Genomic DNA, 27,790 nt, shown 5'->3' on the forward strand with positions numbered 1-27,790 from the left:
GCTCGCGTCAACTCTTAGGGTGCCCAGAGTCATCTGGGTACCTCTTAGCTACCCCCCCTAGGTGGCTATATCCATTCCCACTCCTACACAAAACCTAAATTTCAGTGAAGAAGAATTATTATTCTCCTCTGCCTGTAAATGAGTGATGGCGGTTCCAGTAGAGAGGGGAAGAGAGACTCAGAAATTGAGAGAAAAAATTGTCTGAAAATCAGAGAGATGGGTTCATGAGAAATGAAGGGTTGCTGATGGTGATGATGAGTCGTGGTTGATGAAGGATGAAGCTGAATTTGTAAAGGAGATCGAGAGGAATTGGTGAATACTGATAAGAATAAGGGCAGATTACAATTGAGAAGTAAGAAGACAAGATCCAGAGATTGAGAAGAAGACTGAATTGAATCTGAGATGGTGAAACTAGGGTTTCTGTTGAAGAAATTGGGTTTGAAATGGGAAGAAGAAATTACGCAGATGGAAACTGAAATTCAAGGTTTACAAGATATTGGAGACTTGGGTTTTGATCGAATTGAGTTACTGGAGCTGCAGTGGCTTCGACTGGTAGAAGACATGGAAGCAATGAGAGAGTGATAAGAAGGGGTACAGGTTGGTTTTGAGCTGCAACAGGAGGTTAAGAAGAATTTCTGGGATTGAGACAGATGAGACGTTAAAACAAGGAGGCTTGGTTTATGTTGCTGCTACTGAATTTGAGTTTTGCAGGTGGACTTTGGGATGTTTAGATGAATGCTTAGAATTACAGATGAACTGGTGCTGAGCAGCTGAGAAAACTGGAATGCAGTGGTATTAAGAGCTGATGTTGTAAGGATACAATAATACTTGCAGGTGCATTGGTTGTTTTGCAGAAGCAATAGATGTATGCCTAGGATTTTACAGATGTTGCAGCTGTAGTGCAAGATGATGCCGGTGATGGCTGAGTCTGTGTTGCAGTCAAGAGCAGGGATTGAGATGCTGAGTAATTGCAGGTGCAGTTACAGTGGCTTGTGATGAATTTTTGCAGCTGGAGCTACAGGGAGTGATTGAATGGCATAGAATGGTGGTTGTTACTAAGGGCCTTGAGGTTGCTGTGGCATTACTGAATCTGTGGTGGTTCAGGCGCTGGTATTGGTGGTGTTGTGACAGTTTGGTAGTGCAACAATGGTGTTATGGAATGGCTTTGAACAGAATTTGCAGTGGTCGCAACTGAGTTAGCTGGTGGATTTGAACAAGATGCAGCTGCATAAATTGAGTTGAGCCATGTAGAATGGATGTGCAGGGTATAAGGAGATGATGTTGTTGCTACGGAGAATGCACAAGGATGAGTCCTCAATGGTTTAGTGAACCTGTGAATGAGTTGGTGTACAAGAGTGGATTCACAACTACAGTTCAGGTTTAGGTGTTGGGTTGGACGATGATAGAATGAAGCAGCTGAGATGGTTGTGGGCTGTTGATGTTACAGAGAAGTAAAAGGTGCAGCTACGCGATGTTGCAGTTGATGCAACTGTTAGCTAATGGAAGAATTGAGTCTGCAGTAGATGAATGTTAGGAATGCAATGTATGAGTGTTTAATGCAATGCAGTGAAGGAGCTGAGCTAGCCAGGGTTCTGGTGAAGCTAGAATAGGGTAACTTAGCTTGTCAGTTCTGCAAAACTGATAAGCTGTAGAAAATGTGCGAAATTGAGCAAGAATGGTGAGCTGGTGGTACTAGTTCTGGTTGCCGGATTTCAGAATGGAAAGTGGGAATCGCAAAGTTTCACTGAATCATGTAGGGGGTACGAGTCAGATTAAGGTTTGGCGGCCGGATATATGAGTTTGGAGTTACGCTTTTGGGTACGTTTTCGCAAGAATAAGGAATTGGCTTAGATGATATTTTGTGAATGTTTGAACTGCAGAGAAGTGGAGTTGAGTAGCTGGAGGTATACACTTTCCTGGTGACAGTTTCCAATGACTCAGGTGACTGGAGATATTGTCCAGCGATCGGATCTCGACAACGGTGATCGGATTCCGGCGATGGCGTCAGCAAACCGGCGACACTTTTTGGGCTAAATTTCTACATGGGTTCTCTCCACATATGGGCTTGGTGGACTCTTATCTATTGGACCTTTGAAGACTTGACCTAAGAAGAAACATAAAAGGGAGGATTTTTACAACTTGAAGAAGCATCACGTAATTTTCTACTTGAAGTATTGGAGAGCGGCGACTAAGGTTTGCTTTCATTTGGTTTCATCTTTTTCATTTGATTATTGATTATGATGAACTCCATAGCTATGAGTAGCTAAATACAATTATTGATTATGGGATAATAAGTTGATTTCATCAAACATGCTATGTTGTTCAATGAATTAGTTTTGTCTCAACTTTATTGCTTATGATTCATTGCTTATAATGTTTTATGATTTGAATGCTAGTTTGGTTGAGTCCGGAATCAATTAGATTAGTCTTCGTCTCTATTGCTAGATTAGGGTTATTATACGAAAAAGTGATAATTCCTGATTGCAAGTAGCATAGTGCCATTATTACTTGTAGTGATACATCTCTTTAATTGCATATGAATCATAACCTTTGTTAAAATGAATTAGTACTTTCACACGTTCATTTGCTTTGATTAGTCTTATTCCATAAAACTTAAAGTTTTTAGGGAGTTAAACTTAATTATGCTTTTATACTTTAGGTTGCTTTCTAGGAAGAATTCACGTATGCATCTTTTAATGTGGTTGTGATGAAATCAGGGAATTAGCGGGATAGACTTGCGATCAAGATATCCTAGGACTTTTAATAAATGAGAGATTAAATTACCAATTCTAGTCATTGATGAAAATACATGTTTGTGAATGATACTATCTCGTGACCACTATCTTCTTCTATTGTTATTCCAATTATTTACTTTGCTTTCAATTATTTTTATTGCATTGATAAACAAAAATCCCCCTTGGTTACTTAAGAATTTGAAAATTGCATAACAACAATTGCCTCTCTGTGGAAACGAACTCTTTCTTATCACATACTCCCTCTGTTTCAAAAAGACCGTCCTCTATTCCATTTTGGTCTGTTTCAAAAATGTGTCCAGCTTCTGTTTATAGTCATATTTTTCCAATGAACTCTCTAACAATACCCTTAGGTTTTTTTATATTCATAAATTCTTTTTTTATGTGACCTAATCTAAAATATTAATGAAATTTGTATATTTAAGGAAACATATATCCTTCATTTCTTTTCGAAGGCAATACATATGATTCCAAATTATTTTCCTTATAAAGGTTATACTCCAATATTTAGAATATTTTTTCTTTTACTTTATTGATATTGTTTCCATAAATCAATATGTTGTAGTTTTTTTTTGTTTATTTCCTATTTACAATCTCATAAAAATTTTTGGTAGTTTTTAATACTAACATTTTTATTAAAATAAATCAGGCTAGTAACTAAGGGTAGGAATGTAAACTACTATGGTCTCCTTAATATCTTGACAAAGTCAAACCGGACTGTGTTTTTGAAACGGAGGGAGTACTTCATTTATTTTAGTTAAGTAAGAAAGTGAAATTATTTTTGACGCATACGACAACGATCATCTTATCAGCAGCAGGTTTCACGGTTCCAGGATGAACAAACGACACAATCAAATGCAACTTCATAATTAAAAGACGAGGGTACCCAAATACACCACAATCTTAAATTTATCCACCTATAAGTCCTCTTACCGAAAGTGATTGTCTATGGATAAAGTCGAGACGATACTACAAATCGGTATTCAGACTTTGTGTGATTGTCTATGGATACGAGATCGAGACAATATGACTACCAAAGTGTGATTACTTGATAATAGGTTCGGACTTTACCAAACTCTATAGGATCACTATCAAGTAAAGCGGAGTTAACGTTTGTGTAATTTACATTAAATTATAATAACAACAATTATAATTGCGAAAAGGAAAAGTAAATGACACAACAAGATTTTGTTAACGAGGAAACCGCAAATGCAGAAAAACACCGTGACCAAGTCCAGAATTGATACTCTCATAATTAAGCCGTTATACAAAATCTGAACCAACTTCGTATAGTTGATACCAAGCAATTACCCCTAGTTCACTTAGTTTCCTCAGTATCCCTGCGCTTAAGACTTCGATGAGTGCACGCACTTGAACAATTCCTTTGGATCGTATTCCAAACTGTAAAGGAACAACAAATATGTTTGGTAACAACTCTATTGATTCTTTAAGATAAGATATCTCAAGTCATATGCAAAGGCTCTTCCGTTTAACCTAATAAACTGTTTTGCCTGGTTAGATCAATCCAAAAATCTATTACCGGAGTAATAAGATTCGGATTTATAAAAATCAAAATAAATCTCAAGAGAACTATTAGGCGTTACCGATCTCACGCAACTATCAATCGAATAAATCTGATTCTAGTTGGATCCCGGCCGATCAACGTTTGTGCAACACAAATATATGAGAAACCAACAAGAAATTTTCTTCGTCTTAAAGTCTTTTATGATCTTCAATTAAACCTGCACAACACCACTTGATTTTTTGTGATCAATCACGCACAGAACGGAGTCTGTTAACAATGGATTGTCACAACATGTCTTTAGATCTACAAACAGTTCTAAAGATCCCGTTGATACTTCGATCTAGTTTGAGTGAATCTTATATCAGAAGAGAAGATTCTCAAGAATAAACAAACTAGGTGCAATCAAAGTTTCAACAACCATTAGTCAATCAAATCAATCAAAAACTAGTAACACAATAATTATCTAGTTTCCCACAACAACGGTAATCGTAGAGCTTCTTGATCCCACGGAAGCCTTTAAATGAGCGGTCGTAAGATATTTCGCCTCATTAGGGTACTTTCATCTCCGAATAGACGGCTCCACCAGAAACAACAAGGAATTTCCAGAACCAAAAATATTCTCAAGATATCCAATGAGTGGCAAGATTCGGTTTTCATAATTCCAGTAAATGCTTGTCCAATATTTTTCTGAAATCTCTCAACAGAAAATCTCCAATTAGTAAATGCACATTACTAATTTTTATTATCTAGAGATATGCATTTAATTGCTGGTCATTAATAGCATATATAACCAGAAACCTTAATTAAAAGATTCTCAATTAATTTCGGTACAAGATCTCCTTGAGTACTAAGGAATATCTTTGAACAATAAATGATAAGAGTTATTGTTTGTGTTCAAAGTATGTTGACATTTTTTCCCTGTAAACCATCTTTCATATTTACATTCTTGGAATCGGTTATCCCGCACTTCCAAACAAGTTTAGAAATGGTTCACCTGTATTCCAAGACTACTATGTGATTGTGTTAGATAACTGCTCGGTCGAACTCGCAAGCGTTGCTATCTCAAGCTTGTTTGTAAAGTTTAGTTTTCAAAACTATAAGTCTTGATTTCTAGTCTACTTCTTGCTAAGTATCAGATTAGGATAGTAAGTGTAGTTGAGCTTTAGACTCCACGGCGTTCGTCGAATGAAGACGGAGAAATACTCAAGGGAACTTGTGGAACTTCATCAACAAAAGGTATGTGGAGACTTGAACTTATCCATCACTCAAAAGTCTATCTATTTTATCTCTTATTTGAGACAAAAGTCGTATTGCTATATAGACTTCAATTACACACATTTGCTATCTCGAGCCGAGTCTAACTCACTTATCTATTTCTCGAAATATGTGTTGGTGAGATTTCGATTTAACCAAGTTCATCTTTACTCTTGACGAAAGTCATATTGATTATTTCAATAACTTGAAAATCGGTTTGATGCTAATAGTTTGTGGATAACAACTATTGTCATCTCTAAGAAAGTTTCAATGATTGAAATGAGAGTTTAGAACAGGTAACCATGTTTGGATATAAACATAGTGTATATTCACATTTGTGTAAAATCCAAAACCGGGAACCTAAGTATGCGTACCCGTACACGTATTAGTTGGTCGTTGGAAGTCCGGAACCTAGGCATGTGTACCCGTACGCGTACTGACGAAAGTTTGAGTTCCGTGAATTTCTGCTGGAGTTTGGAAGTGTGAATTGGTATGCGTACCCGTATGCGTACTGGCGTAACCAAACTCGGTACGACTACTTAGGTATGCGTACCCGTTTGCATACTTAAGTAGCAAAGTCGATTTGTTCTTGAACTAAAACATTTATATGATAAGGAATGCAATCTTTTGCAAACCGTGGCTATGATGTTCATGAATTGATTCGAGTAAATCAAAATCGATTTTGCTTCAATTGTGTCTTGTATACTTCTATGAGATCCGAGCAATTGAACAACTCTCTAACTAGTTTCATTTGAATCATTTGAACTAGTTATGTTAAATATGAATAAGGTTGATATGAAAGTGCTCATATGGATAACCATTGGTTAACTATTGTTGAACCGACTAAGAGTACACATTTAGGTACGGTTACTCAAACCTAAATGAAGTTGCATTTAATTTGTGTATAACAAGCTAAGTTCGATCTAACGGTTGAAAGATATTAGTTTGAATCTAATCAGGTTTTCATCTAACGGTGAATATTAAATGCTTTGTTACCAAGGTAACTCATATTGCAAGCCCTAATTTGAAATCTATATAAAGGAGAACTCTAGCAACTGGGAAACCTAATCCCCACACCTCCTGTGTGATACTAGTTGCATAAGCTAGAGTCGATTCTCCTTTAACCTTAGGTTTTTCACGAAACCCTGTAGGTTAACGACTTAAAGACTTCATTGGGATTGTGAATCCAGACCCAACTATTTTCTCTGTATCTGCGTGTTCTGATCTTGCTGTTTTCTATTGTGATTGAGTACTATCTTCTTTAAGATTTGCTCGAGATTTTATCTCCGATAAGCAAGATTGAAAAGTAGTCACAAACATCTTCGTCTCATCGTTTGTGATTCCACAATATCTTGTTTCATTAATCGATTAAGATTATTGTGAGGTGATTGATAATACTAGGTTGTTCTTCGGGAATATAAGTCAGGCTTATCAATTGGTTCCTGTTCACCTTGATTTATCAAAAGACGGAACAAAAACTCGTAGGTATTTATGTGGGGAACAGATTTATCTATTCAATAGACTTTTATGTATGATACAGATTTGTTTATCAAGTCTTCATCTTTGGGTCGTAGCAACTCTTAGTTGTGGGTGAGATCAGCTAAGGGAATCAAGTCGCAGAATCCAGCATGGTTCTTGAGGCTAAGGAACCCAACTGTACCTTGATCTGTGTGAGATTGATTAGGGCTCAACTACATTCCAGACTGAAGTTAACTTGGAGTAGGCTAGTGTCTGTAGTGGCTTAATACAATGTGGTGTTCAAATCTGGACTAGGTCCCGAGGTTTTTCTGCATTTGCGGTTTCCTCGTTAACAAAACTTCTGGTGTCTGTGTTATTTCTTTTCCGCATTATATTTTGTTATATAATTGAAATATCACAGGTTGTGCGTTGAATCGATCAATTGGTAAATCCAACCTTTGGTTGTTGATTGAAATTGATTGATCCTTGAACATTGATTTTTGGTATCGTTCAAGTTATTTCTCTTGTATTCAATCAGGCTCGCAAATTCCTATTTGTTTGTTTGCGGATTGAATCGAGAAATTGAGATATAACTCTTTGATATAATTTTTCTTAAGATTGAGTTTGAGTGTCTAGTTGATTCTCTTGAACGTATATTGGAGTTAGTCCATACAGATTGCTAAGAGAAATATTGGGTGAGGTTGTTAGACCCCCGCTTTTTTCAGATTGATCAAATATCAAATCACATCCATGGGTTCAATAGGTTTTACCAACCACTAGGATCGGTTATACCCTAATATGGAAACACTTGTGATCGGTCACATCAGTTACCAGGATCGGTTACATCAGTTACCAGGATTGGTTACATCAATTACCAGGACCAGTTACCATATACTCATGATATTTCTTGTGATCGGTCACACCAGTCACTAGGATCGGTTACACCAATTACCAGGATCGGTTACACCAATTACTAGGACCGGTTCACCAATTACAAGGATCGATTAGACAACACTCTGTGATCGGTCACACCAATTACTAGAATCGGTCACACCAATTACTAGAATCGGTCACAACAATTACAAATATCGATCATACCATCTCTGGTGATTACTTAGGATCAGTTACACTAAATAATCAAAACTAGTCATACCAAATCATAAGTCAGGCATTGTGATTAGTTATACCAAGATACATAACAAAGTTACGACCGGTTCTACCATCTCACACATATTGGTAATCTAAAGATTTGCAATGAATAGCCGTGCAAATATGCCTAGCGATTTCCCTTTAGATTCATAAAACAAGTTCGTGAATTTACTTCCTTTAAAAAAATGTAAAATATTATTTCCTATGATGAAATGTTCACCATTACCCATTCACATAATCATAACAACATTCATAATATTATGTTGATGTCATATCTACGAAGTTCAAAAGATAAGAATTATACTTCGTAGTCTAATTCCCTAATACGATGATCATGTGATCATGTCTCACTACTAGAGTAATATATATCCAATACTTCGCAGTTATGTTTTCAATATAGCACGACTTGAAAGAGTAGTTAGGAATGAAACATTTCAAGTCAATATTACTAACCTCAATAGGAAGGATGATGTTGTCGTTATAGCTCATTACTTCTTCATGTTCTTCATGTCTTCGAGTAATACTTGTATGTATCAACATTAGTAGACTTTCTAGTCTAACCTAAACGAAGTTGTCTCTAGTACATAATAAAGCGACTCTTAGATGAGTTTTGACACACTAAAATATGACAACCAAACTTGACATACCAACGCCTGGTGGGTTCAACCGAGATATGCTCTAAAATATTAAAAAAATAATTAAATCATGCATTCACGGTTTCTTCCAAAAACTAAATTAATCATGCATCAATGACAAAATTAATCACGTAATCAATCGCATCATCGATCATAAGATTAATAAATTAAAAAAAAAACATTAAAAATGTCTAATGTCCAATTTCCTGTTACAATTCTTCGAATTTCCCTTTTCCTGATTACAACTTCGTTCTATCAATTAAAACCAATTGAAACTAACGAATAAGTTATTTCTGATTTTTTTTGAAGCAAGTTATTCCTTATGATTACATTTCTTATGATGAGAAACTTAAAAAAATTATTAAATTGATCGTGGGTACTAACCTTTCGATCGGACTGCGTGTCTCTCTTGTGAATAGCTTAATTCTTGATCCTGTTTGACAAAACAAAAAAATTACGTAATCGTTAGAATTTTAAACAGAAAAATGGGAGCAAATACTTTAGCTTACAAAAAGTTGAGCAAACAAAAAAAAAACGGGCTCATACAAAAAATCAAGCAATATTGTCGAACTAGCAAACATCATTTCCATGTTAGCTTTCTTAATTTTGTTTATACCATAATTAAAACAAAATAAATATAAAATAAAAAAATTGATTAAATAAGGTGGATTTTTAATTTTGTTATGTCTTAATATACCCAAGATTTTGTATACTAAAATTTTTCCAACCACTAATTATGATGATATGGAGATAATATAGGTGTCTAAGTTTTATAGATTTTTATGACTATAACGATTTTATTTTTTAAATTAAATATTCTTTTACCTATTTTGCGGGTTTGTTTTTCTGGAAATTTGGTGCTCATGCTATCTATATAAAGTGCTCGAGCAAGGTTTGGGTAACGTTGTTTTGGTGGTGAGTTTTTTCCCTGCTAGGGTTTTTTCTTCTTTCTTTTTTATTATTCGTTTTTTAATTATTGTTAACAATAATAAATATCGGATCTTTAAGACGATGTTTGGTTTTTGGTTTGTATTGTTAATAATAATAGATATTTGTTTGGTTTTTGGTTTGTAGATATGGTTGTGCTTGTCTTTGCTTTAGTGGCATGGCGATAAACCAACATTCAATTATGTCATGTAAAGATGAGGTAATGAGTTTGATACTTTATTATGTAGAATTTGTGTTTTGAGTATTGTTACCAACAACTAATGAGGTCGTCGTTGTTGTGCTTGATGCAAAGTATATTGATTTGGTTGTTTTAATGCAGAGACGAGTTAAATCCTCTTCATCCGTGGAAGTCATGATGCTTCAAGGTTGCCACGTGAACATCAAAACTTGGTAATCCAAGTATTTTTGGTAACTTTCTTAATTTACCAACGTATTTTACTCCTTTGCTATTTTATGTGTCTATGTAAATTCCATTCTACTTTCAGTATCTCTATATTCATTTTTAAGGATTAATTGTAGTATCGGGTTGAAATTATAGACACTAATTTATGTCTATCTGTTTCCGATTCTTCTGGTTTCTGAGCATTTCAATAAATGAACTTACATTTTTGTTTTGTTGGTACCAGTATTTTGAAAGTTATGTCGTTTTCTATAGTACAGTGATTCTGAGGTAATGTTAATATTGAGCATCGTTTATCACAGTTGTAAGATTCCTAGATCCCATTATCTCCGCATATGAAAAAAAATAATTGTGGTAATCCCTATATGATTTTAATTTGGTCACTGCAATTGGATTGTAACACCTTTTACTGACCAAATGTATGAATTGACAGTCTAACTTATATTAAGAAAAACACTTGCATTTTGTTGCTGCAGTTATTGTTGGAGCAAGGGTGACTACATTGTCCCGTCAATGTCTAACTGCATGATGCACTATCGTAAGTATGATTTTGTTTAGGTAACTGATTGCTAACATAGATCAATAATAGATAGATTTCAACGATTATTGGGGCATTCAACTTTATACCTTTGCGTGGTTTTATATTGATGGAAGTCATTATATACTTCTAGATGGAGGATTGTCTACCACACCAGAATAACTATTAATATATAAGTTTAGGATGTCAGTAACATGTTGTTAATCATTGGCTTTTAAAATGCTAAGTGTTTTTTTTAATATAAGTTAGAATTGGAGAGGACTTGGTAAACTATGATGTAGTCTTTCAAATTGGTGACTTTTCTAACGCAAATGGTTTCCTCTCTCAATGTGATCAATTCACCAAAATGGTTGAACTCATTGCCTCCGTTGTACGTTGCATGTAAATGTCTCAATTCAGAACTACATATGCCCTATCTTTTGATTAATAGGGTTTCATTTTTTTTCTTTTTCTATTTAAATTTTTTTTTATTTTGGTGGAAACCATGGGCCAGATTGACCAAATTCATGATCCTTTTATGATACACCAGCCGAAAATCGTGCAAATTACTTTTTTTTTTATCTCAAAAATGTTAATGTTTTATTTTAGAACGTCCTTGCTGAAAATGCTTATATGTATCTTAGGTACTATGTCAACTATGTGGTATGTTCCGCTGTCGTATGGGTGGCTCTGAACATGACCGGATCTGGATAGAGGGGACGAAGCAGTACAATTCATCGAGAAATGTTTTACAACAGCAGACAGGCAGAAACAACCATGGCTTATTTTTGCCACTCAACGAGTTCTTCACTATTCATCTAATGAATGGTATTCTCAACAAGGTTCATTCCTAGAACCCATGGGAAGAAGAAGTCTACAGAAACTATGATAGTAGTACAAAGTCGATATATCTTAATATGACCATGTTCACAGTTATGAGAGAACTTACCTAATGTACGAGATATGATGCAGGTCATACTCTCTAGAATAGGTATACCGGACCATATTGGCATTAAATACATGAATTTCTCGAGAGAATCCATTTCGTTTGATCTGTTGGTTGGAGTATTGTAGCCTTACATATAACAAAGATAAAACCCTCTTACAATTTTAATTGGTTGAATCATTTATTTTGCATGTCAGGTGAGCAGGCCACATCAAAGTGGGAAAAGTACAAAATCAACCTAATTTTTGTAATTCAGGTTACCAGTCATTATGGGTACTACTGATGCTAAGGTCAGCTACAAACTAATGATTAATGTATACTCTTTCACACTATTTTGGTACCATCATGCAAAATCCAGTACTTAGAACAACATGTATGAATATATTTTATTACCATTACCATAAGATTTTGCAAGACCGCATCATGAAGAATTGTTAAGCAATCAGTCGTCATTATTTACCGGGCAACCATTGAACATCTTTTTTTTTGTGGGGAAGTTAATGGTGTTTTTTTACTTTCGTGGTTTGATGGTGTTACTATCTACATAAATTCATGAATTCTATAAGTTTTGAGGGTTCTCAAATGTATAAATCAACTTACTGTATCAAACTTTCTTGTCTTCAAATTTCTGTTGCTAATGGTCTATTCTAGGTAAAACACTACCGATTAGAAAATAGCTACGCAATTTTTTTTTTCTTTTTAAGGATTTGATTTTGTGAGTATGAATGGTAGTTTTGGTAAATTTGTCAATCCAGAAGCGGCATAGTGTATGATCATACACTTTTTGTTGGCAAAAGATATAACCACCGATATATTTGATATTCAGTTAGGCCAATTCATTTTTGTGATTTTGAACTCATCTAACTTTTGAGTTTCTCTTTCAAGTCAGTGATGCTTCTCTTGATGTTGTTCATTGACCGATTAACGTCGCATGTAGCAGTGTGTTGCTGGGAGTAGCAGGATATGAAATTGGTCGAAATGAAAATAATGATGGTGGTGTTCTTTTTGCACCCATGGTTGATGGTTTCAGAAGTAAAATGCACCCAGGCTATAGTGGGAGATCGTCACTATATGAAAAAAGAAAACATAATATATTTTAACCTAATATATATTTTGGATTAATATTCAACCTGTAATCATTTAACTGAACGTTGACGGCTTAATTGTTTCGTGTTTCTCTGGTTTGTAATATCTTGGTATATTTAAGCTACATGACTTTTTTTCTTCTAATCTACAAAGTTTTGGTACTCTCTTATACAAAGTGTGCTTCATTAATCTTACTGATTTTTAACTGGGTAGTACATGAATGATAGGAAGGAGAAAAAAAAAAGTTGGATTTGAATCAACGACTCGATCAATTGTTCAATGATGGTGAGCATTTTAACTTTTTCTAAAAAAAAAATCCTTCGTTTTTTTATATAATAGCAAGAAAAGATTTTTTTGAGGTTTTTGTTAGCCACAATGTACGTAAATCGGTTTGCTCTACAACGTAGTTGCTTGAATTTGGTTGTTTTTATCTGCTACTTTGGTCTTTGGTCATGGTAGTATATAAATTTTTTTTTTTAAATTTTTTGTGGATTGACAGTAGTAGATGTGAATACAATGATGGTTTCATGGGTATTCCATACAAACATTATGTTACCTTGCATTTGTTTCTTATTTTTACCATAATTCTACACTTTTTTATTTTTTTATTTTTTTTGGTTTTCACACCAGAATTGTAAATTCGTAATTATTAAATTTGGAGTTTTTACTACGGCAAACCTATGAATGATATCAACGACAATTCATATTTCTTTTCATCATTGAATAGTTTTTCACAATTACATATCAAAGTTGACAATGATAAACCATAGAAAATATTTGAACAACAAACACTTTATAGCTACAATGACTCGATTACTGCTTCTAGAAGTGTTGTTGTAGAGTCTATCATTTCGTTCCTTCTAAATAAATGAAGTAAGCTCCAAATCCTCTTAATCCTATTTGAACTCTTTTTAGTCTTCCATTCCCACAAAGTAGACGTATGTTCTGCGAGTGCACCCACGTTGTGCTTCTCTTCATCGTTGTAGATGATGCAATACTAACCAACTCCCTCAATATACGATTATTGTCGGTCTCATAATGTGATAGAAACTGTCCTCTTGGTTTTGCTTATCAAACTTCCACAGATTAGATATTTAGGGATCACAACGTGCGATTCGTCTCCCTGTACACAGTACTGTCTATACAACGTAGTAAAAATATGCAAAGTTGCGTTACCATAGACTTTTCCATAACAATAAGAAGCAGACCCGTGCATCATAGGTGATGAACTAGTCAAGATAACCAACATCCTCTACAGTTTTTTTTTCACTATGTGAGAATCAATTAATTGTAAACACACATGTCAACATCTGATTTGTCCCCATGTCCTCATAGAAAAAAAAAAAAAAAAAAAGGGCACCCATCAAAAATTTATCCGGTCTACAACTATGGACGCTTTTAAAACAGGTTTTAAAGGAGTTAGGAAATCTGTGACCACAAAAACCCTGAAGTACCCTTCTTCTCTTCCTAGGTAGCAAACAGTTTTCCAATTTCGCTTATTCTAAAAAAGAATGCATACCTTCCGCATTATAACTTCTACGTTAAATTTGCCGCTCAGATTTGTAAGACCAACGATATCGAAGAAACAATTTCTCTTCTCCAATTTGAAACTTGATTTTCACTCTTCCAATTTAAGAAGGTACTCTAATAATCTTTTATCTAGGTTTTTATTTTTCAGACATTCGAGGTTTAATTGAACTTGTAGTTGTATACCACATCTTCCTACTTATTAAGGATTTTTTTTTCTTTTTTTTTGGTCTGTAGTAGAGTTAGGATGAGCAGCAGTAGCACAGTGACTGAACCAATTTTTCCTAACTTCATTCCCGTTGTCGATAAAGAAGACCAAGGAAGTCTTTCAAGAAGTACAAGTGATGGTATATATGATTTATTGTTACATTCGTTAGGTCTATATTCTATAAATGGTTCTTCATAAACTAAGTAGTTAATAAATGGTTCTTCATAAACTAAGTAGTTAATGCTTGTTTTATAATTATTGTATTTCAGGTTTGAGATTCCGTATTGTGTCATACAATATCTTGGGCCAGGTAATAACAAAATCTTCTTAAGAACTTTGAATATCGTTTATCCTTGTTGGTTTAACTGGTGATTTCCTTAACAATGAACGGGGACCTGTATTGTTCATCCTTGATTCTGACCATGAAATTCATCCACTGCCATGTAAAGATGGCCTGTATGCCTGTGTCGCTATCTGGTACTGGTACAAAGTCTTGGATCCAAATGTCTGTATGTGGGCATTGCAAATATCTGTAGGATAGTTTCCTTTTAAATAGCATCACCATAACGTGTTTAAGTTAAGTCGTGCACTATATACATGTTTGGGTTTCATTTTGTCCGATATGGAACTCTTGTTATGTATTTACTATTATCTTGTTAAATTACTTGATGCAACAACTTATTTGACAGGCAGTAAAAAAATATGAATATTTTTAGGATTTATAATGAATTAAGAAATTTCATGATATTCGCGTTTACTTGTTCTCTGAGTTGGAATCCGCCAATTCTATGTTTTACTATATGAAAATTAATGCTGTCAGCGCATTTTTATATCCAGTGTTATGTGAAGAGTTCTTACTTTCCACACTCTCCGAAGCCCTGCCTTAGGTAATCAAAGTTGTGATACTGAGTACTTCGTCGTTTATTTTCGATCTGTTTTTCTTCTTATTTTAAGCTTGTTACTTGTCTATCTCTTTTGTAGGTTTAAGGCACGATCCGAAGCAGTTTTGTCAACTCTTAAAAGCCTCGAGTCTGATTTCTTATGCTTACAGGTCGTCACTGCTTCTTCTTTTTTCTATTTCAAAGAGAATTAAATTATTTACCATATTTTCAAATATGAGTTTCTCTCTCTCTCTCTCTTTTTTTTTTTTTTTCAACTCATTGGAATTGGGCTTTTCATTATTTTGCAATTAGTTTGATTTGATGCTACCATCTTTACTAAGACAGTCATTGATCATTCCAGGAACTAGACGAGTACGACAGCTTCTACAAAGAAAATGTTGAAAGTCTTGGATACTCGAGTATATATATTCAGAGAAGTGGAAAGAAGCGCGACGGTTGTGCAATCTTCTACAAGTGCAATAGGTATCTTAGCCTTTTAGTCTATCTCTTCGTGTAGCCTATTCTGAAGTCTTTCAATTCGTTCCTTCTGTAGAACTTAAAGTATATCAGGGGTTGAAATCCTATATATCTGTTTCCATGAGAATGTACAGAAGAACAAAATGAGATCAATGTAACAGAAAACTGCAATCACAACTGCAGTTCTATGGATTTCTCTGCGATATATTCGGAAAAACAAACAAACTGTTTTTTAACTTTCATTCCTTTTACCTTCTTGGAACTCACTTTCTGCTATCTTATCTTATTCAGTGCAGAATTGGTCTTGGAGGACACAATAGACTACAACGATCTTGTAGAGTCTGTTCAAAATAAAGCGGTATCTATTTGTAAGTCTGATGATCACCATGTGATGCTTAATAGATGTTACATTACGAGTTACACTTTCTTTACTCCCTGTTCTAGTGAAGCATGCGCTGTACTGTTTGAGTTGTACTTTCTGTAATCTATTTCTTGAAAGCTACAATTTGCGATTTCTGGATAAGATCATATATGTGCATGTGTATGATTTTCCTCTGCCCGATTTATGTTTATTATTCTCGTAGCTAAATGGTTTATGATATTTACAAAAATCCTTTTTAGCATCCAAGGAAGATTTTGGTGACCGTGGAGATCCTAATGATCCCCGTGTAAGGTTAAAACGTGACTGTGTGGGGATAATGGGAGCATTTAAACTTAAGGATCTTCAGCAACATCTGATTATTTTGGCAAATACACATATTTACTGGTAAAGATGGCCTGTGTGATGTCATTTATATATTATTATTGAATACATTTTGGTTTGTCTCGCTAAGAATCCCATAACTGCCATTGAATTACTAGGTAACCGGCCAACACACAGTAGATAGTTGCACAGACACTTTATGTTCATAAAATCTCATGGATTGCTGCTTTTAAGTTCGTATTTAGTTTATTTAGATATTCAGTTTAGAATATTGAAAATTTGTGACGGCAGGGATCCTGAATGGACTGATGTGAAGCTTGCACAAGTAAAATATCTTCTATCACGGTTGGCTCGGTTTAAAGAGGTTGCTTCAAACAAATTCGGTTGCACATCTTCTGTTGTTTTATGTGGCGACTTCAACTCTACACCTGGAGATAAGGTTAGTCTTCATTGTTACTCAAGTTATTACTGAACTTACGGTCTAATTTTTCTGTAAGTAATAGATGTCTAGATTTTCAGTAGGATACTGGAAATTAATTTGGCGTTTTTTACAGTCATAACTTCAGTCCTAACCTAAACTTGAAAAATAGATAAGAATAAGAAAGAACTGATGAGTCTCACACTCACTAAGCTCGAAATTAAACCCAGATGGGTAATCTATTGCTTGTACAGATCTTATAAATTACAAAGGAGTGGGATTTCTCATTTTAAACGATTGCTGTGCGGAAATAGTAATAGATTGGTTTGTCATTTTTGGTCTTTCTCCTTGGTTGAAACTGAAAAGAAGGACCCTATTATCCATATCTTGACACCTAGCTGATATGTAAAGGTCGAGACTGGATAGTTTATTATGAACAAGAAGAATCATTCCACCTTCAAACAAATGAATGTATTTAATAAAAACTGTTTAGATAGATTGATTTCTTAGGATTCTACCTTAACTTCCGCTGCTGTTTTTCCAGGTATACGAATACCTTATCTCAGGGAATTCTACTGTGATCCCGATGGTAGAAAATACTGAAGAGCGACCAATTTCCTTGCAGAGTGTTTACGCTTCTATTGGAGGTGAACCACTGTTTACAAACTGCACGCCGGGTTTCACTGGTACTCTCGATTACATATTCTTTTCCCCCTCTGGGCACCTAAAACCGGTTAGCTACCTTGACCTTCCTGCCAGTCCTCAGTCGGCTGATGTAGTTGGTGGACTACCAAACTACCATCACCCGAGCGATCATTTACCTGTAGGGACTGATTTTGAAGTTTGTAGGACGTTAGAATTCGATCCAGACGGTGCTTCTATTGATACAAAATTAGAATTATGACTTGGATCATTTGTTAGCTAGTAATTAGGAAAATGGAAACTTCGGCCTTCTTGTTATCGTCTCTACAAATCTAACTTTTGTGAGAATGTTTTGCTTGAGTGCAACTGTCAGCTAGCACAGTTGAATTCCAGCTAGTGTCAAAGTTGGCTGATCACTTCTAAACTTGCTCACACATTTACCTTGGCCCCGATATAATAAATGTTGTTGCTCGAATTTGTTTTGTTAAAGTAACTGCTACAGCTGCTTCCTTACATAAATTACATACTCGTTCTTGTTGCTCGAATTTATAAATTACATATTCGTTCTTGTTATAATGTTTGTTTCTTTTTTTTTTTCTAATTGTTTTCTTCTTTTTTTAAACCATAATAAGGGTTATGGTAAATGACCATTTTGAAACATAGGTTTGACGAAATTGGTTATTTCTCTTGTTTATGCTAGCAATTGGGCATTAAAATAGCAGAAGAAAAATTATGATCGCTGTTCTCAAATATTGGCGCCTAGTTCCGGCTATCATTATGCGTGTCGCTTGAAATTCAGCTTTGGATTACAGGTCCCATGAGCAAACTATTGCTACTCTCTTCGATAAATCTCGTAGCGATCTTTTTGTTTTGGGGTAAACAAGACTTATATATAAGAAAGAAAGTTGGACATAAAGCTTACTTACATAAGAATTTGATCTTAGAAACACAAGCAAATAGGCAAGTTGGTGCTTCAGACATCTCATGACAGGATTACCATGAATTCTCTTTGGAGGCTAGTTAATGTGCCACCTGGTTGCCCAAGTGCTTACCAAAAGAAAAAGGATAACTAGAGGTAGAACAAGTCTCAACAATGTTAAGAGCTTCCTGAAGGAGTTGGTACTGCCCTGCAGTTTAAGCTTGAGTTGTAAAAAAACTTGGTATGTTTAAAGCATCTCCTCCAGTCTCCACCTTTTGCAGTTGCATTTCCTTTGCTCACTTTATGACCTCTTGATCTGCTTTCCTCTCCAGCTCTCTGCACTTAACGGCATCATTTGATTTTATCTTTAAAGCCCTGAAACAGCCACCATCTCGTTTGACTTGGTTTTATCTTTTAAGCCCTGAAACAACCACCAACATCTCGCTTGACTACGCCAATGCCTTCACTTTTAACTAGTTTGGTAGGAGTTATCAAAATCATATTCTGAGAACCCATTTATCGGTTTGACTGGAGTTCCATATAGTAGGCTGAACCCATTTATCGGTTTGACTGGAGTTCCATATGGTAGGCTGTCATGTGTAGATCATTTCTAATATAATTACAAGATAAGGACCCTATTAGCAATCTTGCAATTTCAGTTGCTGTGTGTTTAGGATCAGGAGAAGTTAAGATTTTTTCTTTTCTTTTGGAGCATCTTGCTTTTCAGATGAACCACACCAATATAGCACACCTTACTCCCCAATTCCCATAGTTGTATTGCCTGACAAGTGGTGCTGCACTCCAATTTATATCCACTGAGGTATTGTTCAAACAAAAGCTCCATCTGTAGGTGATGCCTGCAACACAAGCAATATTACTCTTGCAAAATGTGAAAGTAAAAACAAGATATGCAGGTTCTGATTATATCATATCAGAGAAGGCAGCACGGAGATATATTCATAGAGGAATGTTAGAGTTTATTCTTCCACATAATCAAGTAAGCATTTCAAAACAGTTAAACCCTAGGAAAGGATTGCATTTCCTGGATTATGGTCCATTTTGTTGTGGAGAAACTTTACCTGGATTAGACAAACTTTACTGGAGAAAGTTACTATCACCATTTCACGAAGTCCTTCTTTGCTGATTCTGCAGTTGCAGTGTTAGTAGGTACAAAATTAGACTTGCGTTGCAACTTCCGAGTAATTAATTGACTTCCATCCCGGAGAGCCAGCAGTTGATTGTACAATTTTTTTAAGTACTTACATGGTGACCCGTGGAGATGGTTATCTTTAGGCTTAGTCCTATGGGTGCTAATCTAGCAGCTAGATTAGCAGCACACGTCAGTTGGGACATCGCCCAGTGCTGTTTGGTTCAGCGCAACCAATTTCAGGCGTCATATCAAATTTGTGATTTTTGTGATCCGTGTGATTTTTGTGAGCGCTGAACCATTCAGCCTAAAGGTGATTATTGTGGCGTTGAACCATTCAGCGCTTCAATCTCGCTGCTAGTTCAACTGCGAGCACATGCTAGAAGAGAGAATCAGTGTTAACTTTCAGGCCACACTTTTTTTGAACTGCAACACTTAACTGCTAATCTAGCAGCTCAATTTATCCCATAGGACTTAGTATCAGAATAACATAATGGGTGGAGAGGAATCATATGGAATTTCAAGAAAAACATACCAGATAAGATGATTATAATAGAGGTGGAAGTACCCTTTTATAAACCAGAAGGGGCACCAAATGGAGTTTTTTTTTTTTTTTAGTAAGGCTAAAACTTCATTGACTGTGTTAGGGTTCTAAACCAAAACACAGAAACAAAAAAAAAGAAAGATATAACCCTAAGATAAAAATCCCTTTTTATGGGGATTAAATCAAGAGAACTGAGTTTTGTATGGATTGAAGTATCTTTTACAGACTCAGGGGAAAAGTATTTATAACTAAGCAAACTTGACTAACAAGAAAATAACTTAACATGTCTAACAGTTTAAAGAAATCTAACTAAGCTGGGAAACTACTCAATTAACTAAGCATGAATAAATAAGGAAATTAGTGAACTGAGGAGTTGGCATCGCAACATCCCACCCTGCTGGAAAATTACTTGTCCTCAAGCATCAAAATCTGGAAAACGTAAGAGTAGTTCATCAGCATCTTCTCAAGTTGCTTCTTCCCTTGGATGATCTTTCCGCTGAACTAACCATTTAGTGCCTGCATGATTTCCTCTCTTGAACATTTCACGTTCCAAAATTTTATCCGGTTCCCATTTATCATAATCCACTGTGATCGGAAAATTTGCATCTACAACAACTGAAGAACCAAGTTTCAGTTTCAGCTATGAAATATGAAACACAGGATGAATACGACTTATAATAGGTAAGTCCAACTTATAAGCTACAATACCAATCTTTTCTAGTACACGAAAAGGTCCATAAAATTTAGGAGAAATCTTAGAATAAGCTTGAGTGGCAACAGTGTTTTGTCTATATGGTTGTAGTCGAAAAAAAACCAAACCATTGACTGCAAAATCTCGTTTGTAAATGTGACTTCAAAAGCTTCAAAGTATGATCTCTTGCTCGCAAAATAGAATCAGCAACATTGACAGATGTAGAACTTGGTAAGATGAAATTGTTAGTGGTGAACGACTATAAACTGCTTGGTATGGAGTCATCTGAATTGCAGAATGAAAACTTGTGTTATACCACCATTCTGCCCACGGTAACTGTCTTGGCCAATCACTAGGTTTTGTTCCAGCAAAACATCTTAAAAAACATTCTAAAATTCAACTAGTAACTTCTGTTTGTCCATCTGATTCTGGATATATGCAGAACTACGACATGATTTGGTATTCTGCAAAGCAAAATATGCCTCCCAAAAATTGCTCATGAATATGGGATCACGATCACTGACAATACTTCTTGGCATGCCATGCCGATGAAAAATTTCACGTACAAAAATCTCAGCAACAGAGCTGGCAGAATAAGGATGTGTGAGGACAATAAAATGTGCATACTTAGATTATCTATCCACTACTACCAGAATAGAAGTTTTCCGATGGGAAGGTGGGAAACCATCAACGAAATCCATTGAAATGTCTAACCAAATATCAGCAGGTATTGGTAAAGTACTCAACAATCATGGAGGAGCTACTGCTTCAGATTTGTTACGCTGGCAGATGTCACAATGAGAGATAAAAGTGTTAACTCTTTTTTCATACCTTTCCAATAAAAACTTTGTTGTAGACGCTTGTAGGTACGTAAAAATCCAGAATGTCCACCAATAGGATTGGAATGAAACTCTTCTAGTAGGTTAGTGCACCAAGTAGAAGATGATGGTACTACTATTCTACCTTTGTAACTCAATACTCCATTCTCATATGAAAAATGTATCTTACAAGAAGCATTGTCACGTAACTGTTGAATAAGAGCACTCAATTCTGTGTCATCATGACACTCTTTAATAATGTCAGTAAGACCAGAAAAAATTGGCGCAAAAAGAAGAAAAACAGAGCTGTGAAGACGTGATAGGGCATTAACTGCAACATTCTCTTTTCCTTAACGAAAAATTATCTCATAATCATATCCCAAAAATTTGGATAACCACTTCTGTTGCTCCATAGAAGATAATTTTTTATCCAAAAAGTACTTTAAGCTTCTATGATCTGTATAAATGAAATGTCTCTCAAGTAAATATGAGCGCCATTTTTGAACTGCAGAAACAACAACAATCATCTCTTTATGATAGATAGATAGATTTCAATTTTTACTAGATAAAGGCTTACTGTAATATGCAATTGGCATATTTGTTTGCACCAGAACAACACCTAATCCATTCCCAAAAGCCTCACATTCCAACAAAAAATCTTTTGAGAAATCTGGAAGTATTAAAACTGGTGTTGAAGTTAAAGCTTGTTGGAGTTGTTGGAAAACGGCAGTGGCTTTGTCAGTCCAAAAAAAAGCATATTTCTTGAGTAACTGAGTTAATGGTGCATTGATTTTTCCAAAATCTCTAACAAACTTCCTATAATAGCCAGCTAAATCCAAAAAATCTCGTAGTGCCTTAATTGTGGTAGGAATTGTCCATGACAAAATGCATTGTATTTTGTCATTCTCCACTGAAACTCCTTCAGAAGAAATTACATGTCCAAGATTACCAATAGAACTTTGAGCAAATGCACACTTTGAGTCTTTAACAAACAACTTATTAGTTCGTATCATATCAAACACTAAGGATAAGTGATTGATATAATCAGCAAGACTCTTATTGTAGATTAAAATATCATCAAAGAAAACAAGCATGAACGTAAGTAAGGCCTGAAAATATGATGCATGAAGCTCTGAAAAGTGGCAGGAGCGTTTGAAAGACCAAAAGGCATGACACGAAATTCGTAATGACCATCATGAGTTCGAAATGTTGTCTTTGGAATGTCAGGTTCATGTACTCTAAGTTGGTGATAACCAAAACGAAAATCCAGTTTAGAAAAAATGGTGGCACCATGCATCTCATCCAACAATTCATCCACCATTGGTATAGGAAATATATCTTTGACAGTCAGTTTATTTAAGGCTCGATAATCCACACACATTCTCCAGGAACCATCTTTTTTACGAACCATTAAAATGGGAGAAGAATAAGGACTAGAGCTGGGTCGAATGAAACCAGCTTGTTGTAATTCAGATACAATTTTTTCTATCTCATCCTTCTGAAAATATGGATAACGATATGGTCTCACATTAACAGGAGTAGAACCAGGAAGTAATGGAATATGATGATCATGCAAACGTTCAGGTGGAAGAATATTTGGAATCTTGAAAATATCTTCATATTCAGACAATAATTTTTGAATCATAGGCGGCACAACTGAAGTAGTATTAATAGCAGTGTTTAATGATGATGGTTGAAGAAGAAAACCATAAGTTTCTCTGCATAGTAAACGTTGCATGGGAGAAACATCCATAATCATGACAGAAGAAAAATTATTTCCACGTAAGATGATATCCTCTTCATTAATTTTTAACTGCATAGTCAATTTGGTAAAATCCCAAGATATTAGTCCCAAAGTATGCAACCATTGAACACCCAACACTGCATCACAACCGCTGATGTCTAAAAGATAAAAATCAACCAAAAAAAATGTAATTGTGTAACTTAACTGGTATGTTTAGACAAAAACCATGAGTATGTAATTGACCTGCATCACCTATTGTGACACATAAGGAAGAATATGATTCAATCTTATAGCCACATTGCTTTGCAATTGCTGGATGGAGGAAATTGTGTGTAGCTCCAGAATCCACTAGAATTGTAAGCGGTTTAGCCTTGATATAGCCCTGAATTCTCATTGTATTGGGAAAAGTAGAACCCATTAAAGATTGCAAAGAAATTTTAAGTTCTTGTTCCTGCTGCAAGTCAGTAGTATTAGGAGGAACATGCTGAATCTCTTAATCAAAATGCAGAGCATCACTGTCTGTAATATTTGGGGCCATATCTAAGATCAACAATCTGGGTTTTACACATAAATGGCCATGCTTATAATAATCATCACAATTGAAACAAAGACCCTTGTCTCTCATTTACTTTTGTTCTTCCCAGGATAATCTCTTAGTTCCAGGAGGTAATATGCTTTTTTATGGGTTGTGAATTTGTAGCTACTGCCGGTCTAGACTGAGTTGTACAAAAATGTTTTTCAATAGAAGAAGCTGCAAGAATAGTATCTTCTTGTTGTATAATTTTTTTTTTGAAAGACTCGGACAAAGATTTTGGTTCAAACAGACTCACACCAGCGCCAATATCAACTCTTAACGCAGAAATAAATAGATTAATGAGGTATTGAGTTGGAAGATCATGCACAAAATTTAATAATTTCCCAAACTCAGAAATTAGTTCTCGAACTGTACCTGTTTGAGTCAATTTGGTTAAGGCAGTGTGAGGATTGATAAACTTATGATCTGCAAATCGATTACCAAGAAAAGTACAAAATTCCTCCCAAGTTGGTGTAGTAAGAGACTTCTTAGTCCATCGATACCAAGAATTGGCATCACCTTTAAGACGAGCAGCAACTACTGGTATCTTAAAAGCTGGAGTAATCCCATGTAAGCTAAAATATTGGTCAGCTTGAAAAATCCAACCTTCAGGATCGACACCTTCAAACGTTAGAAATTTGAGGTTGATGAAACCTGTACGGATAGTTGGAGTAGTTTCAACACCACCATTACCATTATTATTATATTAGTGATTCCCATGTCTTCCCGTACCAAGAACATCAGTAATAATGTCTTTCATAGCAGTTGCCAAAGCTGTATACAAGGATGTTGTCAAAGCTGTTGTTAAAGATGTTGTTAAGGCAGACATGTCTTCTTTACGATTAGCTCTGGCAACTCCTTCCTGAACCTCAGCTTTCTCAATATATTCTAAACGTTGTTTAGTTAGATCGTCGACTGATTCTTTGATTTCATCTTTTAAACCTTTAACCTCATCAGTTAACTCGGCAATCGTCATGATAGAAAAAAGAATTGCTGAAATTTGTGACTAGAACAAACCTACTCCGTACCAGGTGTTAGGGTTCTAAACCAAAACACAGAAACAAAACAAAATAAGATAAAACCCTAAGATAAAAAATCCTTTTTTATGGGGATTAGCCACCTCTGTGTCTGTAACAATTAAGAGAACTGAGTTTTATATTAATTGAAGTATCTTTTATAGACTCGGGGGAAAAGTATTTATAACTAAGCAAACTTGAATAACAAGAAAATAACTTAACGTGTCTAACATTTTAAAGAAATCTAACTAAACTAGGAAACCACTCAACTAACTAAGCATGAATAACTAAGGAAACTAATGAACTGAGGAGTTGGCATCACAACAGACTAAACAAAAAGAACTTTACAGTTTAGCGTAATACAAAATCCTTCCCCATCTGGAAGTCCCCCTATTTCTCATTATCATTATATACCCCCTATACGAAGTTCAAAGGATAGATGTTATACTTAGTATTGTATTTCTTAATACTATGTCTAACTAGAGTATAATCATTCACAGCTTCACAGTTATGTTTTCAATATGCACGATTTGAAAGATATATTAGGGAATGAAACAGTTCAAGTAAAATATTACTAACCTCAAGTGGAAGGATGATGTCGTCATTGTAGCTCCTTACTTCTTCACATTCTTCAAGTCTTCACGTAATACTTGTAATGTCTCTTATCCTAATACTTTCAAGCTAACCTATACGAAGTTGACTCTAGTATATAATCAAGCGACTCTTTAAATGAGTTTTGGTTCACTAAAATATGACAACCAAACTTGACATACTAACGCTTGGTGGGTTCAACCGAGCTATGCTCTAACAATATCCCCCTTTGTCAATTTTAGTGACAAAACTCTTACATCATATGGATAAAAAAATTACAAGAATTCATTACACATACGCTTGATTCCCAAATTCAACAACGCAATAACCTGTATACATTCAAGTCATAAATGACGTTGTTGACATTATAATAACAAAGCTAATACTCCCCCTAAAGGTAAGATAGGTAGATTTTCAATCCGCACGTCTTTGTTATTTCCATCATCATATGATATGTTACTCCCCCTTAGTCTATGCTTTACTCTTGGGTTAGATATAACGTTTAAGCACCATTAGTCTTTCCCTTAGTGATACCAAATCAATACAAATCAATATCAATATCACTTGTTTACTCCATATATTTCTCCCCCATTTTGTCACAAAATGACAAAGGTACGAGCAAATAAAGGACAAACCGAAAGGATCTTACAAATCTTACAAAGAGACTTGCAAAACCTATAAGAGTTAAGCACGAGGGTTCCACACACCATTTTTGATAACCAATATCAAAACCGAAACTACAAAGTAATTTTGTTTTGATATGTTACCAAGGAAATAATTTCTCAAAGAAATTTTCCCTAATAGTTTAGCAAACCAAAAATCAACTAAGCACCTTAGTTCCTTTGCTAAACCGATTGTACAAATACAATCGCTTGTTCGATAAGATCAAAATCAACTCTATTTTTCTCATCAGGTTCTAATTATTCTCATTAATAACTTAGATCTTTCACTTTTAAACAAGAAAAGTACTAGGTAGTTAACTAAAATTTCTTGTTAAGGCATTCGATTAGACTTGAATAACCGAAACCTCCACTTTGATAAGTCTAACTAAGATCAGAATTAACTTAGTTTCTCTTATCCAAAATCGAATTGGACTAAACAATTCATCCCGAAAACCTTTGCTTTTGTTAAGCCATAAACAATTAACACAAACCAAATAAATCAACTTGCATAATTATTTACCTCAACCGGAAGCAATTGAAACAACATAGACATTAAAGTACTGCAATTGCACCGAAATTTCGTAAGCCTAAACAATTGATACCAAACCATAAAGCAAGATAACAATAGTTTTTCTTAACCGGAAACAATTGAATCACACATATCCATACACAAGCAATGGAATAAAACATCAATTGTGCCTAAATTTTGTTAATCAAAAGCAATAAATATATGTAATAAAATCAGGCTTTTCTTAAACAGGAAAACGATTAACTAATAAATTCGTTACCTGAAGTTACGCATCCTCTTCACCCCAAAAAGATATGTCATTAAGCTCAAGTTTATATAGAACTCTCCCTCGTTGTGTTGTCATCCTTCAATTTGAGAATATCCTTGAGAAACGAGTCTGGATTTGTTTCTGACAATTGTTTCGAATTCGTCTGATTTGTTCTTGTAGATCCACTTTGTTCCAACGATGTTTACTCCTGTCGTCTTAGGAACAAGTTCCCTCACTTCTTGTCTTTTAAACTGGTTAAGTTCCCCATGCATTGAGTTTACCCAAGCAGGTTCACTAAGTGCTTCCTCAATATTTTTTGGTTCTGTTGAAGATAGAAAACATGAATAGTGACAGACATTCTTAAGTTCTCTTCGAGTCATAACTCTAGCATTGGCATCTCCAATGATGTCTTCAGAAGAGTGTCTTTGATATAACCACTTAGCAGGTTTTTGGACAATATTTTCAGTACCATTGGGTTGTTCAACAATACTTTCATTATCATATTTATCATCCGTGTCACTAATTAAAGGAACAATTGATGGTTCGACTTCAGTCTGTTTTTCTTTAACAACAGTTTCAGGGGGAGGAAGCTCTGCTGCAGTGTGACTGTCTTGAAAAAAAATCGATAATGTCATCAATAACCACGTTAATTGATTCCATCATGACTTTGGTTCTGAGATTGTATACCCTGAAGGCACGACTGTCAGAAGCATGCCCAAGAAAAATTCCTTCATCACTTTTGGAATCAAATTTTCCTCTATGTTCTCTGTCTTTGAGAATA

At 35.1% G+C, this 27,790-nt stretch overlaps 2 protein-coding genes across 4 annotated transcripts; one reads left to right on the plus strand and one right to left on the minus strand.

Moving 5' to 3' along the window:
- Positions 1-14,114: 14,114 nt before the first annotated feature.
- On the plus strand, positions 14,115-18,730 carry LOC113297543 (carbon catabolite repressor protein 4 homolog 4-like). Of its 3 annotated transcripts, XM_026546039.1 has the most exons (11): positions 14,115-14,310; positions 14,436-14,545; positions 14,676-14,716; positions 15,244-15,293; positions 15,388-15,457; positions 15,649-15,770; positions 16,056-16,132; positions 16,386-16,530; positions 16,759-16,906; positions 17,430-17,571; positions 18,228-18,730. In XM_026546039.1, exons 1-11 carry the CDS (start codon positions 14,183-14,185, stop codon positions 18,239-18,241), a joined length of 1,047 nt encoding a protein of 348 aa, XP_026401824.1. In that variant the 5' UTR covers positions 14,115-14,182; the 3' UTR covers positions 18,242-18,730. The 3 variants fall into 3 exon arrangements, with proteins under 3 accessions (XP_026401824.1, XP_026401822.1, XP_026401823.1); XM_026546037.1 differs by lacking the exon at positions 18,228-18,730 and having other exon boundaries at positions 17,430-18,103; XM_026546038.1 differs by lacking the exon at positions 18,228-18,730 and having other exon boundaries at positions 14,439-14,545; positions 17,430-18,103.
- Positions 18,731-20,600: 1,870 nt separating this feature from the next.
- LOC113294724 lies at positions 20,601-24,940 on the minus strand. The gene is made up of 7 exons (XM_026543100.1): positions 24,697-24,940; positions 24,340-24,585; positions 23,634-23,882; positions 22,884-23,548; positions 22,224-22,755; positions 21,660-21,995; positions 20,601-20,752 (listed from the first exon to the last, which is right to left on the minus strand). The coding sequence occupies exons 1-7, from the start codon at positions 24,938-24,940 to the stop codon at positions 20,601-20,603; spliced, it is 2,424 nt and encodes an 807-aa protein (XP_026398885.1).
- Positions 24,941-27,790: the final 2,850 nt, after the last annotated feature.

This window comes from Papaver somniferum, chromosome 7 (assembly GCF_003573695.1).
Source record: "Papaver somniferum cultivar HN1 chromosome 7, ASM357369v1, whole genome shotgun sequence".
Lineage (NCBI taxonomy): Eukaryota > Viridiplantae > Streptophyta > Magnoliopsida > Ranunculales > Papaveraceae > Papaver > Papaver somniferum.

Coding starts and splice junctions, on each gene's coding strand:
- LOC113297543 (XM_026546037.1), top strand. CDS start 14,183: ATGCATACCTTCCGCATTATAACTTCTACGTTAAATTTGCCGCTCAGA. Junction 14,546..14,675: donor TTCAAGAAGTACAAGTGATG/GTATATATGATT, acceptor ATTGTATTTCAG/GTTTGAGATTCCGTATTGTG. Junction 14,717..15,243: donor CATACAATATCTTGGGCCAG/GTAATAACAAAA, acceptor TTTTATATCCAG/TGTTATGTGAAGAGTTCTTA.
- LOC113294724 (XM_026543100.1), bottom strand. CDS start 24,940: ATGACGATTGCCGAGTTAACTGATGAGGTTAAAGGTTTAAAAGATGAA. Junction 23,549..23,633: donor TGTCACAATAGGTGATGCAG/GTCAATTACATA, acceptor TTTATCTTTTAG/ACATCAGCGGTTGTGATGCA. Junction 20,753..21,659: donor ACAAAGTTTTTATTGGAAAG/GTATGAAAAAAG, acceptor TTGGTTCTTCAG/TTGTTGTAGATGCAAATTTT.